At 43.8% G+C, this 19981-nt stretch overlaps 1 protein-coding gene across 26 annotated transcripts in view; it reads left to right on the top strand.

The window, feature by feature from the left end:
- LOC105463656 (ryanodine receptor 3) overlaps positions 1-19981 on the top strand; it is a 561838-nt gene that overhangs the window by 493198 nt on the left and 48659 nt on the right. For 20 of the 26 annotated variants that reach the window (XR_011606198.1, XR_011606199.1, XM_071067152.1 and 17 more), the window contains 9 exons: positions 1721-1808; positions 2808-2900; positions 8509-8523; positions 11559-11729; positions 12058-12117; positions 13628-13759; positions 14227-14339; positions 17975-18071; positions 19680-19786. Coding sequence is in view for 24 of the 26 variants with exons in the window: in XM_071067152.1 (XP_070923253.1) it covers positions 1721-1808; positions 2808-2900; positions 8509-8523; positions 11559-11729; positions 12058-12117; positions 13628-13759; positions 14227-14339; positions 17975-18071; positions 19680-19786 (876 nt within the window). In the remaining 2 variants the exon portion in view is untranslated. The remainder of the gene's footprint in view (positions 1-1720; positions 1809-2807; positions 2901-8508; positions 8524-11558; positions 11730-12057; positions 12118-13627; positions 13760-14226; positions 14340-17974; positions 18072-19679; positions 19787-19981) is intronic. The other 6 variants (XM_071067164.1, XM_071067147.1, XM_071067150.1 and 3 more) reach the window with 1 other exon arrangement.

Raw genomic sequence — 19981 nt, 5'->3', positions numbered from 1 at the left:
ACCTTAAGAAAGACAATAGTTTAACTTGTGTCACTCTGATATTGCGATATAATAAATATGTATTTGCTCTTCATCCCTGCTTCCTGGCACAGAGCTCCTAAAACTCATGGAGTTTCCTGAGGGAAAGGGGTGAAAGGAGCATCTTCTGTTATTCATAATAAGCCCCTTTCGACCATACCTGAGTTTATTCTAATGAGGTGACTCTTGGAGAATGGAGACGGGCTGCCAGATGTACCAGCTCTGCAGTTAGAGGGTGGGGACTCTGAGCCCCACCACCATTTACCCTCCCCTAACCTCTGGGGAGGGGAGAGGGGCTGCATATTGAGTTTAATAACCAGTGGCCAGTGGTTTCACCAATCATGCCTAGATAATGGAGCCACCACAGAACAAAACCCTAAGCTATGGGGTTTGGAGACGTCCATGTTGCTGAACACACGAAGGTTTTGGGAAGGTGGTGTGTCTGGAGAAGGCATGAAAGCTCCCTGCCTCTTCCCCTATGCCTTGCCCTATGCATTTCTTTCATTCAGCTATTCCTTGGTTGTGTCCTTTATAATAAACTGGTAATAGTAAATCCAGTATTTTACTGAGTTCTGTGAGCTGCTCTAGCAAATTATTGAACCCAGTGAAGGGGTTGGTTGTAGCCAATTGGTCAGAAGTACAGGTCACAACCTGGGACTTGAGACGGGCATCTGAAGTGAGGGGCAGGCTTGTGGGTCTGAGCCCTTAACCTGTGGGGCCTGTACTCACTCCAGGTAGTTAGTGTCATATTTGAAGTGTAGGTCATTCAGTCAGTGTCTGAAGAGTTGAAGAATTGTTTTATGTGAGAAAACCCCCACATGTTTGATGTCAGAAGTGCTGAGCAGAGAAACAGTGGGGTTTTGTTTGTTTGTTTGTTTGTTTCAGTTAGTTTCATGTCTCTGTAGACATTTGAAAATGGCAACTTACCCAGCCCTTGGAAGTATAATTTAATTTGAATATGTAAGCTACTTCACTGCAAGACAGCTTATAGAAAGGACTGAATTCCCGAAACTGCAGTTCAGCCTTCTTGGTGCTACTGCAAAATTTCTTAACTAGTCTATTTTTTTTTATGAATAATGCTTATTTATAGGGAATCTTCAAACCATTTTAGAGGGCATAGATAAGGATAATTGATCTCTGCTTATACACTTCAAATCACAGTGAAAAACATACTATCTTACAAAATTTCATTGATAAAACTGGCTTTAAAGGAAAAGGGGTGGGACGTGAACTGTTGAGAGTGCTCAGAATTTCAGAGGTTTGACGATGACAAATGTCAAGGACAAGGTTAGATGTCATAGCGACCAAGACTTGCCTACCTTTGCTAACCTTATATATGAAGGGAAGCATCTCCCAAAACTTAGAGCTTAACCTACTAATCAGTTTGAAGAAAAAACATAACCTACTTTTGACTATTTTGAAATGTTGATATCTGACATCAGTTTGCTAAGGTAATTCTTGAATCCTTTGGCAGATGGAAATAATTATCGTAGATCCTTCAAGAAATCTACTGTCATTATGTGCCTATATCTAAATGTTTAAGGAATATATTGCTATTTAGTCTCCCTGATTATTGTTTTCATATGAGAATGCAGTATGATCTGGATAAATGCTTGTCGACAGTGTTGGTATAATTTTTAGGGTGTGAATACTTTAATCCCTACTGATTTTCAAATGCCTATTCATGTACTTTTGGACCCAGATCTAACTGGCTGAAAAGCCCTGATGCTGATTCTGACCAGCTCTTCCGCATGGTGGCAGAAGTCTTCATCCTGTGGTGTAAATCTCACGTAAGAACACATTTGGGCCCTGGGTTTAGAGTGGCTGTGAAAGCTGCAGACCTTGGAAAACCATTGATGATAAAAAGTCAAACGCTGTAAAATATTCGAAGAGATGTATTCTGAGCCATATGTGAGGACCATGACCCATGACCCTGCCTCAGGAGGTCCTGAGAACATGCGCCCAAGGTGGTTGGGTTACAGCTTGACTTTATACACTTCAGCGGGACAGAAGTTACTGACAGAGGTGTAAATCAATAAATGTAAAGTATACCTTGGTTCAGCCCGGAAAGGCAGGACATCTTAACAGGGGTAGGTAGTGGGCGTCCGGGTCACAGGTGGATTCAAAGATTGTCAATCAGAAAGAGTTATTATCTAAAAACCTGGAATCAATAGAAACAGTATCTGAGTTAAGACAAAAGATTGTGGAGACCAACATTCTTATTATGTAGATGAAGTCTCCTGCGTGGCCACCCATAGAGACAACAGCTGACAAATGTTTCATATTCAGACATTTCCAAGGTGCAAGACTCTCATTTAATCTCTTGAAGATCAGGAAAAGACCTGGAAAGGGAAGGGTATTCTTTATAGAATGTGAATTTTCCCCACAGGAGAGACAGCTATGCAGAGCGTTTTCAAAATATGTCAAATAAATATATTTTGGGGTAAAATATTTTTATTTCCTTCAGGGCCTGCTCTCTGTCTTGTGATGCTATACTAGAGTCAGGTTGGAATTTGGTGTCTTATTGCTACCAAGAGTATTCTGTCAGTCTTAAGATCTCTATTTTAATGTTAATGCTGGTCATATGCCTAAACTCTAAAAGGGAGAGGGTATAGTGAGACATGCCTGACCCCCTCTTCCCATCACGGATGAATTAGTTTTTCAGGTGTCTTTGGAATCACCTTGGCTGAGAGGAGGGGTCTATTCAATTACATGGGGAGCTTAGAATCTTATTTTTGGTTTACAGAACTCTCTTGTAATGTTTGCTTTTTCAATTCTTTCCCACTTAGAACTTCAAGAGGGAAGAGCAAAATTTTGTGATTCAGAATGAAATTAATAATTTGGCATTTTTAACTGGAGACAGCAAAAGCAAGATGTCAAAAGTAAGTCCTTAGAAATCAGTTCCAAAAACTCTTCAACCTTAACCTCAGCCATGACTTGGATCTATTTCATATTTTCTGGGGATTAACACTGTACTGCATTTAGGTCAAACTATATAACCAACGGTCTCTGCTGCTGTTTCTTTGAGAATGAGCCAGAAGAAACTGCTCTCAAATAAGCGTGGTCATCACATTTTATGAATAAATAGCTGCTTGTATGTCAAAAAGCTTAAGTTTCACGACTTGCCTAAGGCATTTGAGAGGTCTCCAAAACAAAAGCTGCTGTTAGTGGTTTTAAAATAGAACTACTTCCTGTGTAGTGAGGATACAGAAATACACATGCCTAGAGCCACCTTTTGATAGCTAGGAAAAAATTACCTTGCTTTGTAGATTTTGACAGCACGTACTCTTACATCATGCTTGTTTTCCTCCTATCTGTAATATTCAATACCTGTTGTATTTCAGCTGTGTTGATCTCTTAATGCCTTCTGTTTCTTTTTCATGACAGTTGTACTCAGAAAGCCAAACATTTGTCCATTTCCTTAAGGAAATGTTTGAGAAAGGGCATATCAGACCTCTGTCTGAAGAAGGAGTAACCTAGAGAGAGAGCATAGCAGGAATACAAGCAGCACAACTTAGCCTCCCAGCTCCTCTTACGTCAGCTCTTCACACGGAGGCTTCTTTATTTTGATTTAAGAGACTTCTCAGACATACTCCAAGTGTACATTCAAAATCAAAGCCTACTTAAATGGGATGTTTCTTACCCTTGACTCCGTATCCCCGAGAAATGTGCCTCAATGAGGGTTGATTTTATATGTCAAGTATGAGTGACATGTAATACCTGAGATGTGCATCTCTCTCATTGCTGGTACAGTGCTGCCCTTGAGGAACAACAAGGTGGAGTGTGCATGGGGACCCTCAGAAGTAAAAGTCAGCTGTGGAAAGATGAGAATCATGGGTTTGTAACAAAGCCCTTGGGCATCTTTCCAAATAACCATTTGGGATGGAGGTCTCATATATAAGCTGCAGACAAGGGGCTGGTATGACACCGAAAACGAAAACTTTAGCACCTGGAGCTCCAGCAAGCATAGCTAACTCTGGTCAGTTGCAATCATTCTGAGCTTTCTGTTGCCTTTATTTATGTTGGCACATTTCTTCCAACATGCAGAAGTTGACTGATAGAGTTTATAGTATACTCTATACACTTTTAGTATGCATTACTTGATAAAGTTTGACAGACAAAATTACGTACACACAAAATAGAGCAATCATCTTCATGAGGAATCTTTGCTGCAGAGGGATCCTTTGTACTTTAGTTTTATTTGATTTTCCAAAATTCATTTTGCATTTGTCTTTTGGTAAACACATCTACTGTCATATGATGTAGATGAGGTTGGGTTTTTTCACATCCACCTTCCTGGGACAGCTAGCTTATCTTAAGTTGCCTCTGCAGGTCGTCTTACAGGTATCACAGCCTCTTCTTTGACTCACCTACCTACAGAAAGTCAATAAATCCCAGACAGATTCCATACTATCTTTTTTTTTTTTTTTAATTTTTTGAGATGGAGTCTCACTCTGTTGCCCAACTGGAGTGCAGTGGCATGATCTCAGCTCTCTGTGACCTCCGCCTCCCAGGTTCAAGCAATTCTCCTGCCTCAGCCTCCCAAATGGTTGGAGCTACAGGCACATGTCACCACACCCGGCTAATTTTTGTATTTTTAGTAGAGATGTGGAGTTTCGCCATGTTGGCCAGGCTGGTCTCGAACTCCTGACCTCAAGTGATCCACCTGCCTCGTCCTCCCAGAGTGCTGGGATTACAGGCATGAGCCACAGCTCCTGGCCCGATCTTCAAATTGGGGTAGATTCAATGGCTCAAGACTGAACCAGATTGTCAGGGAACGATCCCAAAGGAATGGAAATGACTCTGATACCAGGACTTGGATCCTGGATGAGCAGAAATGGCAAAGACATCTCAAACCTCTGGTAATGAATGAATGCTGAAGGTCCTTGGGTTTACATTTGGAAAAAGATGAGGTAACAGAAAATGGCATTTTAAAACCCACCTACTAACAAACTAACCTGACATTTTGTTCATTCACATCACCGAATGAGGAAAAGGAGGTGTTTGTTTCTTGACAAAGGATGGTCATTTTCAGAAGGTGGGCCTCTTCCTTGCTGGTCCGGTTAGTCTGTAGAGGCAAAGTCTTTTGTTTCATTTCTATTGTTATCATATGCCAATTATTTCTGAGCCAGATGGGATAGGGTCAAAATTACAATGTAATGAATGGAAGAGAGGACACTCCCTAGATGTTGAATACTATTTGCCATGGTCCTCAGGGTAACAAGTGTTCATGTTGTTCCTGTTGCCTGAGTTGGACACAGTGTAGTGGTAAATACACCAGAACGTGAAAGGAAGCTAAGTCTTCCGCCGGCCCAGCTGTTGGCTGGAGCTACACCTTGCATCATTCACTTAACTCCTCTGGGTCCCAGTTTTCCAATCTGCAGAATGGGGTTGAGCTCACTACCTGACTTCTCCCAGCTCTACTAAGATGTTCTGATTTAAAGTCAGTTTCAACAATATCTCTAGGATAGAATAATATTTGAGAAATGTAGTGCATTATTTCAGACAGAGAGATACCATGCCTCCAATAAGCAGTAACTCATAGCCATTTCTGGTATTTTTTGGATGTGGAAGTACATACTCAGGGGTTAGGGGAGGAATATTCTTCCTCATCAGTTGACTCCCTATTGCATCTGCCTTCCCGCAATTAGATGTTCTCTCTACTACCTGATCTGAACAGTGACCTGTATTTGCTTTTATCTCCACTCTTAACTGAATTCTGGTGGTGTGAAAATGAAGTTAGCCTCAGTGTATATGGCAGGCTTTGTGGAGCTATGTGTATGTGAACGCCCTATGCCACACACACCACATATGCCATTGTGAATGGAAAGGCAGTGGAGAAAATATACAGTGAGCCTCGCTGTAACTACTTGATGAGTCGAAGGTCAGTTCAAAGATAACGTTATTTTTCTGGGGCAGTCAAAGCAGATTTTGCTTGTGAGAGCTCATTGTATATTTTGTGTATATAACACCAGTTTGCGAATGTATGTTAAGCTAAATGTAACTAAGCTGAGCAGCTGTTTTTTGTTTGGTTTTGAAACTTCTTTTTGTTTCTGGAAAAATGACAGCAGCTTCCTCGGAAAGGAATGGTAAGTTAGAATGTATTCAGCCCAAGAAATGCCAATTCCTTGACCAAGGTTATAAACAATAAAATAAAAAAAAGTGTCGTGATGCAGGAAATATTAGAGTGCCTCATAGTTCAGAGTCACTCCACTCTGTGAAGCATGATTTCAGTGGATCGAAAAAGGACAGGAAATACTTTAGAAGCTATCTTTGAGTTTTTCAAGGGCATTCACACTTACATGTGTGAGTGAATTTTCTTGCTCATTCTCCCTCTTTCATTCCCTCCCCTACCACTTTTCTCTTTTTTTTTTTTTTTTTTGAGATGGAGTCTCGCTCTGTCGCCCAGGCTGGAGTGCAGTGGCGCCATCTCGGCTCACTGCAAGCTCCGCCTCCCGGGTTCACGCCGTTCTCCTGCCTCAGCCTCCAGAGTAGCTGGGACTACAGGCGCCCGCCACCTCGCCCGGCTAATTTTTTGTATTTTTAGTAGAGACGGGGTTTCACCGTGTTAGCCAGGGTGGTCTCGATCTCCTGACCTCATGATCTGCCCACCTCAGCCTCCCAAAGTGCTGGGATTACAGGCGTGAGCCACCGCGCCCAGCCTTCCCTTTTGTTTTTATTCCCTTTGTTCTTGCACTTCTGCTGTGTACTCACAGGCATGTGTGCGTACTCTGTCTCTCTCTCATAAACGTGCACACGGGACACACACTCATCCTCTTCCTCTCCCCTCCCCCCCCCCCGTTTCAGCCTTCCCCTTTTCTCCCCCCTTCCCCTCCCTTCTCTCCACCTCTGCTTCTTTCCACCATTTCTTCCTTCCCTCCTGCCCTCCTCTCACTCTATCTCTTGCTTCTCATTCTCAGACTGACTGACAGAAAGTCTTCTTTTCCTCTGTCTAATGTTGGGTTGACTTGTCATTGCTTCAGTTACCTTCTCAGTGGGACAAGAGCTTCCCATAGCCCGGGCTTGCCTTTGTTCAGAATTCTGCCTGACACCAGCTCTCCCTGTGCCGTCCCCTTGTGATGTGTCCCCAAAGTCACTTACCCCACAAAAGCCTGTGTCTGTCTTTTAAGTTCTACACACAAAATCAACTGTCTGATTATAAGCTAACTACTGGTGATAGTTTATGATGTAAGCGTGGGGAGATGAAACAATTTTGAAGGTATAGGAATCTGTAAATTCCTATTAAGAAAATAAAACATGGGCCGGTGTGGTGACTCATACCTGTAATCCCAGTACTTTAGGAAGCTAAGGAGGGAGGATCACTTGAGGCCAAGAGTTCAGTAAGAGCCTGGGCAACATAGTGAAACCCTGTCTCTTAAGAAAAAAAAAAAAAGGAAGAAAGTGAAAGAAAATAAAATGTTTCTACCACCAATTTTTAAAAAGCATTTCATTAGAAAATTGCAGTGAGTTAACTAATCTTAGCAATATGTGACAGAACAAATAAAATTAGAATCTGTAGCCCCAACCAAAGGTATGTTTAAAGGTTGTAGCACAAGAAGGGAAATGCTGCATCTTTTAGGTTTTTTGGTGATCATGAATTACTTTGGCTATTCCTGGAGTACTTTCTGTTAATAAATCTTCCTTTTTCTTTTTTTTTTTTTTTTTTTTAAAGACACGGTGTCCCTCTGTTGCCCAGTCTGGAGTGCAGTGGTGTGATCGTAGCTCACTGCAACCTCGCACTCTTGAGCTCAAGTGATCCTCCTGCCTCAGCATCCCTAGTAGCTGGGACTATAGCACCCACCACCACACCCAGCTGAATTTTTTTTTTTTTTTTTTTTTTTGGTAAAGACAGTGGCTATGTTGCCCAGGCTGGTCTCAAATTCCTAGCTTCAAGTGATCTTCCCACCTCGGCCTCCCAAAGTTCTGGGATTACAGGCATGAGCTAGTGTGTCTGGCCTACACTACCTTCTTTTAACATAAGCACAAGCATTGCCCCTTAGCTCAGTTCTCCCCTCTCTGTAGCCACAGATGTGCTGGAGTTGCTAATGTGGTGGGTAGAAGGAAGAAAGAAAATTGGGCCCTTTGGTTACGTGACCGATTGTCTATAGCCCACCCAGCTGAAAGGAGGGAGGTAGAAGAGCAGGGACTTCAGATTTGGCCACCTACAAGAACACTCTAGATCTAAAGACCAGCCTGGGTCGGGTCTGAGTGCCACACACTCTGGAGGGCTGCTTCTGGGTCGACCTTACCTGAGAAGTAGATTGCTTGGTCTGGATGTAAGTCCTTTGACCAAATTAACCTCCATCTTAACCTCCCACTCGCTCTTCATGCCATGCTCAACTGGCTTCCAGAAGCATTGAGTTTCTGTTGTGTTGGCTGAGAAATGGGGGCTGAGAAGCTGTAACTAACATATAGTGCCTTATGCCTTAGAGCTCTGCTTTTACTGACTGACTCTTCTCCTTGTTTCTTTTCTTTTGTCTTTCCACACAGGCCATGCAAGTAAAGGTACAGGTCAAATGCATGACGTGTCTTTTCTGTCCTAGTATTAGAGATGCCAGGCTCTGGCCCCCTCTGCACTGTGATCACCATGGGGGTGGTACAGAATGGATTTTCCCGCCTGGAGGTCCCCCAGGCCTGCTCCAGGGAAGACAACTGCCTGTCAAAGAGTGAATGTAGGCCTACCCACCCTTGGAATGGGGAAGCCTGGGAAGCCAGCCAAGCCTCACCCTAACCGAGTTCTCCTTGCTATCTCTGCTCCCTTCTCCAGCTGCCCTCTCGGCAGCCACCACACTAACAGAGATAGGGATGACTGACAGGGCTTGAGAACCCACTACTCCTCATGGTGCTACCCAGGGTCAGAGTCCTATTTTTTTATTAGTGGTCTCAGCCCTTTCACACTGTAGATGTCCTGCCTCCTGTATAAGGCTCCCATGATTCAAAGAGAGTCTTCCAAAGACTACCCTGAGAGAATTTCCCAGTTACAGTTTCAGGTTATAACTGAACATTTTCTCTTCCTTTTAATTAATGTGCGTCAGCTGCCATTCTCCCAAACCCTCCGCTCTACACTATGCAGTGAAGAAGTGGAGATGCACAGGAACCAGGGCACATGCAGCTCTTAGGACTGGAAGATGAAGCCCAGGCGAGATAGACTTGCATCTGCATAGCTCAGAGGCTTACTTGCTGTGTGATCTTGGAAAACTTGCTTAACTTCCCTGAGCAATCCCAGTCTCATTTACAAAACTGGTTAATATTTCAGGGGTTTGGGGAGGATCATAGATGTTTTATGTAGCAGGCACATTGGAGTCATATTGCATATGCAGCATTTATGGTTAGAAGAACATGAGATCGGCCCAATCAAATAGAGAGTGAGCAGGAAATAATTTAGATTGTGTAATCAAATCCACATAGTCACACTTTTGAGCATATTTGTTCGATTGCATACTGTGTATTACCATTTATATTTTACATGTATATATACGTGAGACCACATAGTTTATCTACACGTAACAAGGTTCTATGTTTTATGGATGATTTGAAACATTTTCAAGGGTAATGTAGACTATAAATGAGTTTTTCCCTGAGTCGCAACCTTTAGAATTTGAAACCTGGTGGTAGAATGGTGAGGAGCTCCGCGAGCACTCAGCCAGCGATCGTCGGCACACGCACAGTCTGGGCGAGGCAGCTTTTCCTTCCTGCCGTTTTCTGGAACACCAGGAGCCTCCTTCTCTTAACCCCATTTCTTTCCCTCCGTTTATATTTCTTACTGCCCCTCCCACTGCTGTCCAGGGGCTGACTGGTGTTTTGGAGCACTGGACACAAGGTACCCCTGCAACCAACAGAATTTTCTGGCAATGTTTGGCCAGACTGGGGTTCTGCTGGCCAGGGATTTTGCTGTGGTTTTGGTGATACTGTGATGCAATCACCTGAAAGTGCAGCCACCACAAGTGCTGAAAGAATTGACACTCTTCTTGAGAGCGTCCATTAATAATTTTGAAACTCTTTTGCCCTTTGGAAAGCAATTTAAAGTGATTAGTCCCAACACAGTGTTAATTCTGACCCTACTCTTCTCTTCCAAAAGCCTTTTCCCATAAAATGAATTCTGCCCAAGCCTGGGAGGACCAGGTCTTGCATGCCAGTTCCAGGGGAGGCATCTGGCGTGCTCCCAGAGCCCTGTACCTGTATGCCATGATAAACCACAGTGCTGCCCCCTCATTGCTGCAAACACTCCATGGCACCTCATAGCACAAAACTTTGTTGAGCACCACTTCCTTCTTTCCTGGAGTCCCTGACTTGCTTCTGGCTACCCAGCCCTCCCCACTTCCCGCAGGTGCCCACTGAGGCCCAGTCCTGCAAGCACGTACCACATGAGTGGCTCTGCTTCTCTGGAACCTGGAATCATGAAAACTGAGTCACCACAGAGCCTTGTCTCCTTGAATCCACCTGAACCCACCATGTGATTTCCCTGTGCTGGAGATGCTGAGGGTTCTCAGTGGGTTGCCTAGGGCTGCTATTGTGGCATAGCCCAGTGCATTGGATTCCTCTCTTTTTTTTTTTTTTTCAACGTTTTGTTGTTGTTGAGACTGAGTCTTGCTCTGTTGCCCAGGCTGGAGTGCAATGGCGTGATCGCATCTCAATGCAACCTCCGCCTCCTGGGTTCAAGCGATTCTCCTGCCTCAGCCTCCCGAGTAGCTGGGATTACAGGCATGCACCACCACACCCACTAACTTTTGTATGTTTAGTAGAGATGGCGTTTTGCCATGTTACCCAGGCTGGTCTCAAACTCCTGACCTCAGTTGATCCACCCGCCTCGGCCTCCCAAAGTGCTGGAATTACAGGTGTGAGCCCCCGCACCTGGCCTGGATTCCTCTCTTAAACCCACAACTTCACTGAGTGAACTCTCTCTGAAAAGGATGAGAAGGCATAAGCCAAAGATGGGTACGAGCTTCCATGGATTGAGGAGTTCCTTTCTTTCCTGTCTGCAGTGTTTCTCCTAACTTTCCTTCAGCTGGATTCCAAAGAAGCCCTACTTTTAGATTTTCCTTTTCCTGTAAGAATTTGCATTGGCTCGTGGTGGGGAGGCTGCGTGAGGTGCTCCAAAACACCAGCTTCAGCTTTGGAAACACAGAGCAATTATTCTGTGCTGGATGCTCTTTCACATTTTTAGTGATTCCCCAGCATCAGAATTCTCAGAACTTTTCCGGGGCCATTTTTGTCAGTTACCAAATCATTCTTTTTGTAAACACCAGTTTACTTGTTCAGTCCAGAAGTGAGTGAGCAAAGACCATAGGCATCTGTGATGTGTGTGTACTTATGTGGTTCTGTGTGCATGCGCAGAAGGAGAAGGCTCAGGGTTATGGCTGGTCTTTTATGGCTACCTAATTCGTCTTTGTTCAACACATTGTTTTCACTGTCCTTTGAAGTGTAGTAAGGCCCAGCCTATACTGACAGGGCCACAAGGAGGCAGGCTGCCTCTGACAGGAGGCCATTCCTTTGGGAGAATCACTGAGCCCCTCTCTGTTTATTTCAACATCATCTCCTAGTCTGGAGGACAAGACCAGGAGCGGAAGAAGACAAAGCGGCGGGGAGACTTGTATTCCATCCAGACCTCCCTCATCGTGGCTGCACTCAAGAAAATGCTGCCCATTGGTTTGAATATGTGTACTCCAGGCGACCAGGAGCTGATCTCCCTCGCAAAATCGCGATACGGCCATGTAAGCTGCCTGTCTGCCTGGGCTGAATGTGTGATGCAGGTGGTGTCGTGATAGGCGTTCGGCCCCTGAAGGGTTAGTCCTCCTCCTCTGGGGGGGCGGGGAGCAGATGAGCAGAAACTAATGTGTATGGAGGCAACATGCCCTCATCTTTAAAACTGGTTTGGAAGTCAGTGTGTGCCCAATGGGACAAATCTCTGTAATGTTTTTCTTTCGTTCTTCTAATAAAGATCCCAGCAAAACTGTGCCTTGACTCTCCACACATCCCCGTATGCTACTTGACAGTTCCATGGTGATCTCCAGGAATAAAATGTGACATCTCTTTCCACAGAGGGACACAGATGAAGAGGTCAGAGAACATCTGCGGAACAACTTGCACTTGCAGGAAAAGGTGATGACTCCGGACGGCAGCGAGAACTTACATGGGCTTTCCTTCCGGCTGGAATCTTCCGGCTTTTCACTTCCTTTACTCATGCTTCTTATATGTTCCAAAAACAGTTTTGGGGTATTTGTGTTTAATTGGTAGGACTAGCTCTCTCTTTTTATAATTATTGTTTTCAAAATTTACTGGTACATAAACCGCCCTTAATTTTGGGGTTGTTTTGCCCTTAATGTTTGTGCTTAGCTATTACAAAGAGGATGCAAAGAGGCGTCCAATGAAGCATCTATTCCAATTTCCCGTTATGTGAATGTCAGGCCACAGCAGCGGGGTGGAGATTAGGTCTCAGAATTTACTGACCGTAAGTCTTGTTAAACAGTGCAGTGGACACCTGGGGGAAGTTTTAGCACCTCCTGCTCTAAAGAGATTTTGAAACAAAATACTTTTGTGTCTAGTTGGTACAATAAAAAGATATAATTTTAATTTTAAAGGCTATCTGAGATGTTTTAAAGCCTGTGAATCTGAATTACTCTTTCCTCAAATACATTATGCCCTGAGATAGAGAACTAAGCCAACACAGAAAGTATTTCCTTTCTACCCCAAACACATAGGAATGGTGGATAAAATATACTAGGAAAAAAAAAAAAAAGGCCATAAAAAGAATTCTCAAGGGCCGGAAAAAAAAAAAAATCTTAGGGGCTTGGTTTTTTAATAATTGTAAAGGAAGACGAGTGTGGGACCTAATTACCCTAATTACCCACACTATGCATAAATACAGAGCAAGAAACTTCCATAAAGTTAGCCTTGAACCAGTAAAACCCACAAATATTCCACAGAGAAACCCGTTAAACCACTTGGAGAGCCCCCATCTCCTAAAATATAAGCTGAGATGCCAATAGGTAAAATTCCTCCTGAAGACAAGCTCATATTCTTTTTAAATTACAAAGAGCACATCAGGAAATCTATTAGAAAGTCAGCATATGAAACAAAGAGAAGAATTCAACCATAAGGAGCTATTGAAAGAGACATCAATGTAAATATAATTAAAACATTTAAAGAGATATAAAGGAAGTAATCGAACCCATAAAGCAATAATTGGATGCTATATTTTTAAAAAGGAGAAGGGGAGATGGGTTTGAAAAAAGACTTTATAGTCATTGTAAAAGTAAAAAGTAATCGAAGTAATCGTTGAAATTAAAAACCTAATGGTTAAAAATAGGCTACACATAGGTGAAATAATAATTAATAAATTAGAAGAGTGCTTTAAGGAAATCATCCAAAATGCAACACAGAGAGATGACGAGATAGAAAATATGACAGAAGCATTAAGAGACGTAGGAGTTAGAATGAGAAGTTCCTATACAGTATCTAGAGTGTTCCAGAAGATAACTGAGAAAATAAAAGTGAAGCCATAATAGGAGGAGAGTCTTGACTCCTACGGAACCATGGTAGGACCAAAAGGCTTCTTCAGTATAAGAGGTACAGGAAATTCCTCATCTTAGGAGTATGCTTCAATTTTCAGTCTGATGACCCAGCTGTAAAATGGCAGCTGAACCTCTACAAGGATGTTCTGAAGAGTGAAGAACCTTTCAATCCAGAAAAGACAGTGGAGCGTGTGCAGAGAATTTCAGCAGCTGTCTTCCACCTGGAACAGGTAAGGAGCATCTGCCCTAAGGGATGGGGAAGCAGAAACACCCTGGACAGTACAAAGCTCCTCTCCACACTCAGCTCTTAGGTACAAGTGCCCTCATAAGACTGAGAAAACAAGGACCAAGGATCATCCCGGATCACCCCCACGTGCCGTCTCGATGCCCCGTGATAGCAGACCTCTCCATTATTTCCCCTGCCAGTGTTTTGTGCATTCTTGCCATTAGCTCAAATGCCCTATTTAAGTCCCCTACCGTTAGTTAAGCTGCTATTAGGCAATAAATGACTAAAATTGGGAGAAAGAGGAACACCTAAGACTTTCGCAACCGAAATATCTGCTCCTAGGTGCATTTTGCTAACTACAGTTGAGAAGCCAAAATTCTTCCAGAATGAAGAAGTCTGGGCTACAGGTGACTAGCTCCTGCCACCAGAAGATCAGCCTAATGTGCACCAACCCATGTGATCTCTTCTCAGGTGGAACAGCCTTTGAGGTCCAAGAAGGCCGTCTGGCACAAACTGCTATCAAAGCAACGGAAACGGGCAGTGGTGGCCTGCTTCAGGATGGCCCCTCTCTACAACCTGCCCAGGCAAGTATTTTGTCTTTTTTTTTTTTCCTGGCATGTAAGCCAGTGATGGGAATGGAGGTATCCTCCCACAGCTGTGCTCTCTCACTCTTAATCCAAGGAATAGAAATTGGAATCCTTGGCCTATGGAGCTAGTGCAGTCTGCATAGTATAAGGGCCTGGCTAAGACAATCAAGCATAAAAACTGAAACCAGATGAGACTCTCTAGAGCCCATTCCTGTCAGGTCCACCATCTGTACCCTAAAGTCAGCCAAGTAAGCATATGGAAGTACACTCCTTTTGCTGAGGTGGGATTCTTGGTTAGCATGTAAAGGCTTCTGGAAAAAAAAGAAACTTGTCAGAAACATTTTACCCCAAATTCCATCAACAGGTCCAATATCACCATTGGACACTAAAATCACTTGACACTAAAATCACCATTTCCTCAGCAGGTACAGAAATGTAACTTGAACATCTTTTAGTACAGTGTACTAGCTGTCAAAATATAGAAAGGCTGGAGATGTCTCAAGAGGCTTGCCAGAGGCGCAATGCCTTTGGGTGTTTTAGCTTATACTTTGAAGTAAAATATATTTGGAGCTTTTTCTGAAAAGTTTGGGACATATCCTTGTCAATAGAGGGACTAGTATCAGTGACAGACTGGCCCAGAGTTGACCACCCAGACTGATTCAGTGTCTTTGGTGATACAGTAACATTCCTGTCCTCAGACTCATTGCAGAGTGGGTGTGGTTGGGTCTTCAGTCAATAAAAAAAGCTAGTAATTGAATATCAGCCTCCGTTTCATTGACTTATCAAATCAGGAGGAATATTCTCACTTGCTCAGGGAGAATAGGCTGACTTAGACAAGTGTATACTCTGAAGCTTATGTGAATCAATGTGTTTCTTTGGAATATCAGATAAAGGGCTATTCCTATGCTTGACATTTTGTTTTCATCAAATTGTGGATCTTGGTCATCATTTGTCCAGAGTAGCCTATAACCTCATCCTGAGCCAACTGACCACCTGGGCTTTCTTAGTTAGGGTCTTTGAAGATAGTTAAGAATGATGGTCTCGGCCGGTCGCAGTGGCTCACTCCTGTAATCCTCACGCTTTGGGAGGCTGAGGCGGGCGGATCACTTGAGGTCAGGAGATTGAGACCAGCCTGGCCAACATGGTGAAACCCTGTCTCTACTAAAAATACAAAAAAAACTTAGCCAAGCATGGTGGCGTGCGCCTGTAATCCCAGCTACTTGGGAGGCTGAGGCAGGAGAATCGCTTGAACCCAGGAGGCGGAGCTTGCAGTGAGCCGAGGTCGCGCCACTGCATTCCAGTCTGGGCGACAGAGTGAGACTCCATCTCAAAAAATAAAAATTAAAAAAAAAAATCAATCAGGCTTGGTGGTGGCAGCCTGTAATCCCAGCTACTCAGGAGGCTGAAGCGGGAGAATCACTTGAACCTGGGAGGCGGAGGTTGCAGTAAACTGAGATAGCGCCATTGCACTCCAGCCCGGGCAACAGAACGAGACTGTCTTCAAAAAAAAAAAAAAAAAAAAGAATCACGGTCTCTGAGACACATACCTGCTCCAACAGATCTCTTTCAAGAAAACAGATTACTATCTTTGGAAGAGAATGAGGCACCACCAAATCAAGTAGAATTCCTGAATGAAAAGCTGAGAAACAAGCTCGAGCAGTCCTGGGCATTAAGGCTGCTGAAGTGCTGACAGAAAAGTGAGATTCATAGCCTGTTAGAAAAAGCAAAAGTGCATAGAATTTGTGTTTGTTTTCTGGAAGTGTCAAAACATCAGAAAGTGTTTCCTTCCCTAGCTGGTTGAGATTTCTACCTGACATTGTGCTGAGGTGGCCTCCAAAAGAGCCCAGCTCTAAAGCACATGTCTCTAGGACCAGAACAGCTAGGCAGAAATTACATCTCTCAAAAACAAGCATTTTTTTCTAAATCCACTGAAGATATTAGTACCATCCTTACGTATCTGGGCTACACTTTCGGTAGTTTTACTCTGTATGGGTAAGAGTCAGTCACATTCACTATGTCCTTCATGAAGCATGACCGTCCCTAACCCAGTTGTTGTAGAGGAGCTGCTGTGGGTGATCTCTCCAGCATGGAGTGCTGTAAGTAGATTTCATAACAACAGAGAAGCTGGTGATGGAGACAACTTCTCTTCTCCACCTTGTGATCCTCTAACTACGTAGAATCTCCCAAACTAAAGGGCTAAAGGGATTTATTTTATTATGTGGAAACTTTCTCTGATGCTAGTTTTTAAAAGAAAACTTGTATGCTTCTCTCCAGACACAAAATTAATAATTTCTTCCTGAGCACCTTTCAACAAGTTTGGCTGGAAAAGGTTAATGAAAAAACTCAGTATGACAGGCTTATTCCCATTTTAATGGTAATGTAACCTGTGGAGAGACCTGCTCATTCTCTGCACACTCCTCCTTTATTGACCATGATTTAACGTTACCATAAAAACACGAATTTGTACAATTTTCAGGAAGAATTCTGATTGGTCAGATTTGAAGAAAGATGGCAAGCGCTGTGTTCTACCAAAAACCATGACCAGGGCTTAATGACCCTGGTGTTGACTTTTGTCTTCCTCTCCTCTCCTTCCCTCCTCACCACTGTCCTCACATTTTGTAAACACTTAGCTGCTTTTGCTTTGCAGTGGCTAATACTCCCAGAAGTCAATCCTGGCTTATCGGGAGTGGCTCGTGCCAGTTATTCGGTGCACCCACATACCAGGGACATAACTCGAATCCATGAGGCACACAGAAAATATGCCAATGACGTAACGTGCTTAAACCTTGCCTTGTTAAGTAGAAGCTGGAGCACCTTACCAGTGTGGTTACTTGGAGAATGAAAAGAAGTCACACTTTGGTATTTTGGTATCTCTAAGATGAAACCACTGATCATCCGTATGACTTAGATTGGATTACCTAGAAGGGTGATCAGCCTAAAGGAATACCGAAATTGCCATAGGAAGCAAATACTTCAGGACTGCTACCTGGCCTCATGATTGATTTCTCACTGAAGAGGAAATGTGATAAAGACCCTATGAAGGCCGGGCGTGGTGGCTCACGCCTGTAATCCCAGCACTTTGGGAGGCTGAGACGGGCAGATCACAAGGTCAGGAGATCGAGACCATCCTGGCTAACACGGTGAAACCCCGTCTCTACTAAAAAATACAAAAAAAATTAGCCGGGCGTGGTGGCGGACGCCTGTAGTCCCAGCTACTCAGGAGGCTGAGGCATGAGAATGGCGGGAACCCGGGAGGCGGAGCTTGCAGTGAGCCGAGATCGCGCCACCGCACTCCAGCCTGGGTGACAGAGCAAGACTCCGTCTAAAAAAAAAAAAAAAAAAAAAAAAAAAAAAAAAAAAGACCCTATGAGAACAGAGTAGGATTACCGATAACTGCCATGTCTTGCTAACCACTGTCATTTTCAGAAGATGCTCTAATATTCAAGACTCGTCATGGTAGAGGGTTCTGGTTTCTTTGAATTGAGCTCTGTGGTGTGCTACTGGCTACCCTGACCAATCAGAAGATAAGAATTGTACAAAAGTCTGTCCTGCTTACTAACCATTAACTGCCCAAACTAAAAGAACAAGTTCCATGGATCGCTCTTGACCTCCCTCTCACCCCTTCTGCTCAGGCACCGCTCTATTAACCTCTTCCTCCATGGCTATCAGAGATTTTGGATAGAAACAGAGGAGTATTCCTTTGAAGAGAAACTAGTACAGGATTTGGCTGTAAGTACTGACTGCCCTGGGAGCAGATATGGGTGTGGTTGAATTTGATTTCTGAATTCACGGGTGTGGTTGTAACAGTTAAACGTTCACAAGGAATCGTGTGTATACGTTTGAAAAGCACTAACTGTGTAAATGCTCAGGGGAGGCCCTGCTAATGGTTGTAGGAGCCAGAGGATGGATATTCCCTTGGAGGTGCTAATACTATCATCATCATCCTCATCGTCGCTGTTAACAACTAATATTTCTTGAAATGCGCAGCCATGTCATGGGGGGTTCATGCTAAGTGAAGTTTTGAGCACCATTGGTTGCAGGAGGCCACCCCAGCCATAGCCCCACATTCCTACTCAGTAGTTCTGCTTTGGGGAAGGTGCATCTAGATACCCTTCCTGCATCTTACTTTTCTATATTTGGTCTTTCAGAAAATTTGGCATGCCTTGTCTCTAACAGACTTCATGCTCTAAAGTCACTTAAAATGACACACGAGGGGGAAACTTACTGCAGAGGTGCCACAGAGCCGCATTCTGGTTCAGAGAGAAAATAAACCCTCCTCTCTGGCCAGCCTGTGGTTCTTTTTCTCCTTCTCCCACAAACCTTGTTCTCTCATCACTCACTCTCTCTGTTCATCTTGTCCTGTGTTTCTGACAGTCACTCTTTTCTGAATGTCTTTCTATCGTCCCATCACCCTCTGTTTCTTTCCTTCTTTTTTAAAGCCTTTTCCTATTGTTTTCCTTCCCTTTGTCTTTATGTCTTTCATTCTTCTCATATATTCCTGTTGGTGAGAAAGACACTCGTTGTTTTTCTCAGTTTCTTGATGAGTGTGAAGGTGAAAATGAGCGTCATTTCAGCCCTCTACTTCTCTGAACCACTCATACAACCCATGTAGTTCTCACCAATTTACCGAATACGGTCCACCCTGCTGGCTCTGCCACTGCTAGAAAATTCACTTTTACCTCTGACATTAGCTGCTGTTCCTGTTTCCGTGAAAGGTGATAAAGAAAAGACCTGCTAAAGGGAGAAGGGCAAGGCCTGCCGCTCCAGGATGGCAGCTCTCAGGAGCAACAAGAATTTTAGAAGCAAGAGTTAGGTTAGGAAAGAGAAATGTTTTGCTGGGTTGAATCTAGACGAGTATTAGACCCAAAATGGCCCCACTGCTTTGTAACTCTTGCCCCACCTCCATGTCGAGCCCAGCTCTTCAAACGAAATGGCAGCTGTTGGCCTGAGAGAGCCAGTCTTTCAGGTGACTCTGGGGTTTTCCTCCTGAACTCAGGTGCCCAGAGCTTGCATGAGAGGTCAGCTGATTGGGATCTGTAGCTATTCCCTTTATGGGCAGCCTTTTGCTTTTTTTGTTTGTTTGTTTTAACCTGGAATTGGAATGTTTCTTTGATTGGCTGTAAAAATAAAAAATAGATATACATATATACACATATATCTCAAACCTCGCACCTTTAGGGCTTCTATCCTGAAATAAATAGATGACGCAGCGGTTTTGTTTTGTGCTTTAGTCTGATGCATTCTATGCCTTGCGCTTTACCTTCTCTTTGTTCGCATGCAGTCACGTGGCACGAGATTAAGTTCATGCCTAAAACCTATCTGTGTTGGTTTGTGTAGAAATCTCCAAAGGTGGAAGAGGAGGAGGAGGAAGAGACCGAAAAACAACCTGACCCACTGCATCAGATCATTCTCTATTTTAGCCGCAACGCTCTCACGGAGAGGAGGTCAGAACCACCAGATCACCTGCTTCTCTCACGCACCAGGGATACTTGTGTCCACTCCTAACCTTCCTCTCTCAGACGGCAGTGGGTGGAAAGGGGAAGCCAGATTTGAGCAGCCATCCTTGCTGCCTTATATGTGGCCATCAAGATATATCTAGGGAGCCAGGCGCGGTGGCTCACGCCTGTAATCCCAGCACT

The sequence above is a fragment of the Macaca nemestrina genome, chromosome 7 (assembly GCF_043159975.1).
Source record: "Macaca nemestrina isolate mMacNem1 chromosome 7, mMacNem.hap1, whole genome shotgun sequence".
Lineage (NCBI taxonomy): Eukaryota > Metazoa > Chordata > Mammalia > Primates > Cercopithecidae > Macaca > Macaca nemestrina.
Note: the sequence above shows the minus strand (reverse complement) of the source record. Positions and strands in the feature narration are given on the sequence as shown.